This window comes from Chelmon rostratus, chromosome 3 (genome assembly GCF_017976325.1).
Source record: "Chelmon rostratus isolate fCheRos1 chromosome 3, fCheRos1.pri, whole genome shotgun sequence".
Taxonomy (NCBI): Eukaryota; Metazoa; Chordata; class Actinopteri; order Chaetodontiformes; family Chaetodontidae; genus Chelmon; species Chelmon rostratus.
This window is the reverse complement of record NC_055660.1, coordinates 3,026,165-3,034,691: the sequence shown is the minus strand read 5'-3', so window position 1 is coordinate 3,034,691 and position 8,527 is coordinate 3,026,165. Positions and strand designations below refer to the sequence as shown.

The 8,527-nt window shown below is 42.3% G+C and overlaps 1 protein-coding gene across 2 annotated transcripts in view; it reads left to right on the top strand.

Moving 5' to 3' along the window:
- Positions 1-332: 332 nt before the first annotated feature.
- The window catches only part of fam13a (family with sequence similarity 13 member A), a 55,624-nt gene continuing 47,429 nt past the window's right edge, over positions 333-8,527 (top strand). The window contains exons 1-3 of one of the 2 annotated variants that reach the window (XM_041966759.1): positions 333-506; positions 5,317-5,506; positions 7,745-7,954. In XM_041966759.1, the coding sequence (XP_041822693.1) occupies positions 480-506; positions 5,317-5,506; positions 7,745-7,954 (427 nt within the window). In that variant the 5' untranslated portion in view covers positions 333-479. The remainder of the gene's footprint in view (positions 507-5,316; positions 5,507-7,744; positions 7,955-8,527) is intronic. The other variant, XM_041966760.1, reaches the window with a different exon arrangement.

The following is an 8,527-nucleotide window of genomic DNA, read 5'->3' as shown; positions in this document are numbered from 1 at the left end:
GGCGTCATTAATCCGTTTCTCTTCAGGACGACCTTCCAGTTCCCTCCAAGTTCCCTCCTCCTCTCTTCCCCCGGTTGCAGGCAGATGGACCCCGCAGGCACAGATTTAAAGTTTTGGGTTTTAACCCCTTAATCACATGACCGGCCCACTTGGCCAATGGGAGAGCTCGGCTCAGATTTCAGCCTAGGAGGAGAGAGGGCAATAAAGAGGGAGGAAGAGAAAGAGACAAGCACTAATCTGTGCTCATGATTTGGACAGCCTGCCGGTAGTGACAGCACTTCTGCACACTCTCCCCCGGCGTGGATTACCTGTGTTGTGTTTTTCGGAGCATTTGGATGGCATATTTTAAGGTGAAAGGGATTCCCACCACTGGGAAAACTCCAAGAGTGCGTCCTGGAGCAGAGTGAGGCGAGGAGGAGGGAAGACAGCAGCAATTTTCCCTTCATCTTAGCCTCCACGGGCATTTCTTCTGTGGAAGAATGGGGGCAGGAGCTCTGACCATCTGTGTGAGTAGAAGCTACAAAGCCTGGGTTAGCTCAAACGCTTCCCATTCAACCTGTGATTAAGGGCCAAAGAATGCAGAACAGGACTGTGCTGCTCAGTCCACTCACTCCTTTGTGCACACGAGTGGCTTTTTAAAAGTGTCAGGGAGGGACAAATGTCTTCTCTTCCACAAGACGTCCCTCCCTCGGCTAAACTTTGATCACTAAAATGCATCAGGATGAATACTTTCACTTGCAGGCTGAACAGCTGCCACTGCTTTAAGTCTGCCATCCTTGTAGGACTGTGTAACAGCACATGCTGAACTTCATGTTTCCTGCTGTTATTTTTTCCAAGCAACTTTTTTCCAGTGGCCCGATGAGGTCACCGTCCTCAAATATTCCTTAATGGAACTTGTGTCTTTACAAGAACTAACTTGTATTTTTACAAACCGTCCCTGTCAGTAGTTTCCTCGAGCTGAGCAGCTGCCTCTGGTTCCCGTGGTGCTTTTGCTACCAGTTGCTTCAATGGCCACCCACATAGGGACAGAGGCTGTAAGCGGAGGGAGAGGGTGGAGGGCTGGGAAAGGAGGGCACATGCTTGGGCTTGCCACCCTCCTCATGAGCAAGTTAAGACACAGGAAGATGGCCTTGCCGCTGAGCAGTTTATTTGTGTTTAAAAATACTTGTTTGCTCACTTAAACGGCACGAAATGGTTCAGAAAAGTGTCTCGACCAGACACTCCTCAGGGGCAGAGGGCAAACTTTCCACAGTCCTTAGCTTTCACAGCCTCTCTATAGTCCCTTCACAATAGGTTTCTTTCTCACTGTCAGATGTTCTGGTGTGAAAATATTTAGAGGATGGGGGAGGGGAGGAGGAGATGGGGGTTATTAGGCTAATCACAGCAGACTGTCCTGGTAAACAATAGAGGCAAATGGGAACCACCACAAAGTGTCTTCCTTTATTCTTTGGTTCATAGGCTCCACATATGCATAACAAAAACTCTGACATTGACTGCAAACACTTTTAATTCTGAATATTAACTGCAGTGCATAAAGGACAGTTCAGAGGGAGGGGTGTCGTGTTTTTATATGTTCAGTTTATACGACTGTCACACCGACTTAGTGACAAAAGCACAAGTTAGTGTTTGCAATGGGACCAGCTCACATCCAGAGTCTCACACCTCAGTTCAGCTCCGGTGTGAACACAGATTAGATGATTGTCTGCAAACTCGTCCTTTCACATTTAAATTCTTTCTTATTTGTAATTAACATACAACTGGATTATTTCTTACTATTATTAGAATTAATCTTTTCTATCGATACTTTAAAATGCAATATTACACGGCTTTATGAGTTACTTATTCTGCATATTGCAGTGGGAATTACCCACTTTACCTGCATGAATTACTTTTTGTTGTTCTTGGATTATTATATGTTGAGACTGTTAATCCCATTTTGGTTTTGTTTGTGGTTTGCTTGACATCATTCATAGTGAATCACCTTTAAATTATTGCCGATAATTTTATTGGAAATTCACCTGAGTGAACCTCACATGAAAAAAGTGACAACCTGGTTATTAACTTGTGACAGGTGGACTCACACGAAAAGGTCAAACGTGGCGTGAACCCATTTCAGTTTGGCACATTATGCACATGGTTGGTATGTGAACAGGGTTCATGCAGGATCCACCTCAGTTCCCCTTCTGGATCCCCCTCCCGGTGGGCTTTGTGAATGGTTACTGCAGCTGTGAGTGTGTTTGTGGTGACATCACATCACATCATCATCTGTGTCTGCAGACTAATAAAACCAGTGTAAGGACACACCTGTAAACATAATAACTGTTTCTGTGCAGAGGCCGATACCACGAAAAATAGGCTGTGTACGTGTGCTTGTTTTTCTATATTTGATGGGGGTCCCAAGACTGAAATCATTACATTAAAAAAACTTGGGTTAAGGTTAGTCTTAGGGTTAGGTCAAGTTTATGGTAAATGTTAGGGTAAGGCAAGTCATAGCTGTGGTTAAGTCAGCTTGAAATGACTCACATGTAGTGCATGTGTGTTGGGGAGTGTGCTTTGTGCCTGGTAGTAAAGAGAGATTTAGAGGGACATCTGTTCAGTAAGGACTGTCACAGTCAGACCTAGCTCAGACCGGCTTAACTCTTAAACACCTGCATGAGTCGTAGTACTACTGGAGCTAGTTTGCAGCCTTGAAAGGTTCACCTGTTGCTACTTACACAGTGCTGTGACCTACTAACATTATTACCAAAAACGGACTACTACACACACAAAACTGTTTGATCTGCTAATCTAAATTTGCATACAGATTAAAAAAATCTATATGTAAGCTTTAAAATAAGAATAAAAATTGAATTACATAATTTAAGTTGTGTTATAAATCTTCTACATCATAAAGAAATGCAGTATCAAACCTAAAAAAGTAGACACACTGATTTTAGGATAATCTGCCTTCTACAGCTAAAAACATTTAAAGAATTATGAACTTGTTGTGCTTGTGATCGTTGTGATTTGTGTAAATAAAACCAGGGCTTTCTTATTTGTTCCTACCCAAACTTCTTATATATACTGACTGCTAACATCTTCTCGCACCTGAACAAGCAGCCAGTCTGTTGTTATTATTAAAATACGTCATGTCAGTGCAGGCTAGGCCAATAAGTAGGGCTACTTTGCAGCTCATCCATGAAACAGACGGAATCTAAATTCAGGTTTTCTTAATTACCATTCAACACTCATCAGGAGGATGTAACTGCCATATTTTCATGCGCTTGTGTGAAATGAGTGGATGACTGAGCTTCACCAACACATTGCCTGTGCCAGCTTTTCAGATGCATGTTGTATTAATGCTGTCAGAGCATCTGCCACGGTAAAGACCTTGTCTCCTTAGCCACCTCAGGACCATCTGTGAGGTGGGTTTTAATCAGCTGACCTGCGTGTGGCACGTGCCTGCAGCCATCCCAGCTAAACTATTGGCCACATAGGAATAAATTCAGCTGTACTTCCTCTACACCACCTCCACCTTCCCAACACTGTGTCACTGTGGACTTCATAGTTTGGGGCCTCTCGATTCACTGCGTGGGTCAGTTCACTTGTTTGAAGCTGTGAACTCTGGAACAACAGTATGTCACATGGTGTAGTCGTAGCCATGGATACAAGAGGAAAACTTGCTCTGAGTCTGTGTTGCTCTGAAGTGCAGGAAGTGTTTTCATCTGCACCCAGTGTCTGAATCCTGCCTCTGGTTTGTGTGTCCTAACTCTCTTGCTCCAAATACTGACCACACAAAGACAGAAATGCATCATGAGTCACTGGCCTGCTCTGTCTAACGTCTGTGTGCAGTCAGTGTTTACACTCAGAGAGGGACAATGAGAGATGCAGTCGGTGTATGTATACACAGAGATAGAGACAGCATGTGGCACTGTTTGCCTTCACATGTTATCAGATACAGCACACTGAGCAGCTGGTGATTTAACACATTAAATTTATGCTTATACCCTGTTCAACAAGGCGTGTCCACTGAGGAGACTGGTCTCAGCTCGGCAATTAGAGCACAGCAGAGGCCGAAATTAACTAAAAACAATCACTCAACTACTGTACTGAAGCAAGCTGAGATGCCTGTACTTAAGTTCAGTATTTAGGAAGGAATGTAATAATTCATTTATCTTTTTTGACATGAACTCAATTGAAAACAGTACAAAGTCAATATATTTAATATTTGAGCTCGTCAGCTTCATTGATTTTTTGTAAATATCTGCTTATTCTGAATCTGATGCAGCAACATGTTTCAAACAAGTTGCAACAGGAGCAACCAAAGACTGGGAAAGATGTGGAACGCTCCAAAAACACCTGTTTGGATCATTCCACAGGTAAACAGGTTGATTCGTAACAGGTGATAGCATCATAATTGGGTATGAAAGGAGCATCCTGGAAAGGCTCAGTCATTCACAAGCGAGGACGGAGCGAGGTTCACCACTTTGTCAACACATGATTGTCAGTAAACACAGTTCATTAGATTGTATTCTGTTTTTACTCATGTTTTACACCGCGTCCCAACTTTTTTGGGATTGGGATTATAGTACGAGAACTTTTACTTTAAGTTCAATGTCCTGTTAATACTTTAATTTAAGAAGATTTTGAATGCAGGACTTCTACCCACCTTATTTTTTTACACTATATTATTGTTACTTTAACTTATGTAAAGGATCTATGTCCTTTTTCCACCACTGAAGCTCACTGACTGACACACACACACACACACACACACACACACACACACACACACACACCTCACTAGGTCAAAGAAGTTTCTGTTGCATGCTTCACTGTCAGTTCATACCTGAACTTCAGACTCCTGAAAGGCACAAAGTGGTTGCTAAGAAGGTTGTCCAGTCAAACCCTTTTATCTGCCAGCCTTTCATGTCCAAATGTAGGCATTCAAATCAATATTCATAGCTGTTAATAACAGCTGGCCGTCAGCCCACCTGAGCATATACCTGTGTCTAGATGGGCATGTCTATTTGTGCAGGTGTGTGTGTCACTCCAGCAATGCCTTTAACCAAAGGTGTTGCATGGTAACCTGATATTTGTCGTAGCAACACATTGCACAGCCAGTCCTCCCAGCTCTCAGCACACACTGTCCTCTAAGTGCATGATAGTACGACTGCAGGAGGTGTGCATGCACCTTTTCAGTCCATGGAGCAGAGTGAGGCTCTCTCCTCCAGGACAGGTGTGTCTGCGGTGTCTAACCTGATGCTGGCTCCAGCACTGCTGCCTGTGCCCATAGTGTCAGTGGCTGACTGCTGCTCTCTGCTCTTCTCCCTGCAGCACAACAAGACAGCAGTGCAGGTTAAAGAAGACATGAAGAATATGGTCCAGATACCCATGCTGCGACCCAAGAAAGTCAAGCACACCAAGCTGTTTGGAGCGTCCCTGTTTGAGCTGCAAGAGAAGGGCCTGGTGCAGGATGGTGTACCTCTGGTGTTGCGGAGGATGGTGGAGCATCTCCGCAAGCATGGTGAGGGAAATAGAGCAAAGCAGAATTGTAAAACTTAATCACCTTTAAGATTTAATCAAAATTGGCTTATTTGTTTTTTGATGAGTGGGCGTATTTAGTGCTCCATTCATTTCACTTTGTCACTGTAGGATGTCTTTTTTTTTTAAATAAAGAAATTATATTAGTTAAAAAAGTACTGACATCATAGTTTCCTCTAAATAAGACATTATATTATGACTCTAACATTTTTAAACCTTGATATTTTGGTGTCACCATCATAATCTATGCTCAGCATCTTTTGACTTGGTATAATAAAAAAAATCCTTTGATTGGGAATTACATTGCAGCAAACTATACTGCAAACCATGCTGTTTTTGTTGAGATTTTCATCTTTTTTAACTGGTCCAGGCATCCATTTGTTTCCAATCATTTACAAAATGTTCAAGTATAGTCTACCATGAGACTGATAATAGTTGCTTGAGCAATGTGACCCATCACAAGTCTGCAGTGGTTTTTGTCATTGCATGCATAATGGTTGAAAGGCAATGCACTGCAGACTTTTCACCACACTCTGCACTTGGCAACACTACATGACCACACAAAAATAGTAATTTTTGACTTGCAATTGATATTTAACAAGAACATCAGCATTGTAAATCGCAAAATTAGATTTTTAAAGGCAACGTTATAGAGCAAAAGAAAAAAATGCAATATTTATCTTACTTACTTAACACCGTATCATTAATCAATTTAGACGCATCTGACAACATACTTGTATGGTCCTTGGTATTGACCTACTTCATCATATTCCGCAGTTCCACCGCGTGACCACTAGATGTCAGTGCAAGAAAGAGTAACTCCTTCCTCATGGCTGCTGCCACTGCAAGCGTTATGGTAGTAAAGTCAGTGGTCTTATATCTACTATTAACCGTTGCTATCTCACTACACAAGGGTATAATCTGGGGAGCTGCCAGGGCGACATTGCTATTCAGATGGAGGGAATTAACGACGTGCCCACCATGAAAAGCTCTCGGGTCCGCGTCGAGTTCGGGTTTGTTTCGAGATATCTATCCCTACACGGCACATCAGTGTCATTTTGTTTGTGGTGCTCAGAGCAGTGACACATTACATTTTTAAAAAATCAAAAAATAAAACCTCTTTTCAGAAACTGCGTCCCTGATGCTTTGATAATATACAGAGCACGCTATCAGATGTTTTCACAGGAACTATTTCTTCGATAGAAAGTAGTTCCAAGCGACTGCTCACGAGCTCTGCGGATTACTCAGCCGTTAGCTAATGATTTAAAGGTTGGGCATCTTCTCATTGACAGGATAGTGACGCACTTCACAAAGCCACATTTAAACATTCAAATGGCTTGATATCATCGGAGTTCAATGAAAAAATCCGTTGTAATGTAGTAATTTGGGTGAACCCACCTTTTACAGGCACTACCAGCAAAATATGATTCTCTAGTAACATCCAGTGGTAGCAGTGGAGACCTACAACAACATCGCCCAACGTTGCCAAAGCGTAAATTACCCTGCTGGTGTTAGTTAACGGTCACTTGAGTTAGCTAGCTACATATCTCACAGTGTTGTAGAGGAAAGGCGTCACAACAGGGTTCAGTATATCTTACAATATCCAGCCTCTCTAAAGTTTGGAGTCGAGAGGGATATTGGCAATTTTAGTAAGATTGGGGTAAGGTAAATAAAAGTTTTAGCTAGGTGGTGTGTCTCCTGTTCAACGTTTGATCAATGAAGCTAGCGTTAGCAACGGAATGCGCAACGAGATTATTTTAACTAGCCGTCACCAGCGATTATCAGTAAAATACATCTGTGGCTAACATTAGCTAAATAATTAAGACATTTATCCGCCCTAAAACATAAGATGTCAACATCATTATTGACAAAAAAAGTTTAATACCTCAAAACCCGTCCAATTACTCTCGTTCACTTAAAAGATAAGGTCAGTTTTTATTACTACAATTCAAAAGAAGACAAACTAATGATTTTGTCTCAGGCAACAGTTGATTACCTTTAACTAGGATGCACATTTCAAGACAATCTGCAAGTCAAATTTTTTATATTTTTTTGTGTGCAAGTAGAAACTTTGGCCTGTTGATGGTACTGGAGGAAACATTGGTGCTACATGAAAGATGAAGAGGAAAATCACTAAAAAATTTTGACAGATAGGCAGGTTCTAATAAGTTAACTGTAAGTGAATGGTAGAGTTTACAGTGTTTCTCTGATTTTCCTCCAGCCTTGCATCAGGAGGGTCTGTTCAGAGTGAATGGGAACGTGCGTGCTGTGGAGACCCTTAAACAGCGGCTGGAGAGCGGAGAGCCTGTGGACCTTCTCTCTGAATCTGATTCGTGTACAGTGGCCAGCTTGGTTAAACAGTACCTCAGGGACCTGCCAGAGGGTCTGGTAGAGCCCACGGTCCAGCAGGCACTGATACATCACTACCAAGGTGAGAGAAAGTAGTTACTGTTTGTAACACAAACTTGTGGTCCAGGTTCTATCGTATGTGCTTATCTGTCTTGAATTCCCCTCACATATCAAGTAGATCAGCTTTTACTCTTTTACAACCATAATGTGATTCCCAAATCCACAATGCAAATCTCACACGCGTTGTGAAGATCTGGGTTATGGCTCTGTAATGGATGAGCAAAGCTCTCTTTAGGTCCTGAAATTTACTTTTAGCACTGTAGTCATCTGTATCAGGCAGTGCATATGAAGGCACTGTGTGTGTGTGTGTGTGTGTGTGTGTGTGTGTGTGTGTAGGTGCGTGTGTGTGTGTGTGTGTGTGTATGAGAGAGACAGAGTGAGAGAGTGTCTGTGTGACTAGAAAAGTGATGGACCTCATATTTCTGGCAATAATCTTGGAGGTCATGAAAGGTAAAGTAATTGATGGGCTGGGGAAGTGTTCTCTGCTCTCCTCCTTTGCTGGGTTTAATCTGTTTAATGGGAGATGAGTGTACATTTTGACTGCAGTATTCGCTTTGCCCTCATAAACCCCAGAAATATCAGTCTATTTTTCAGG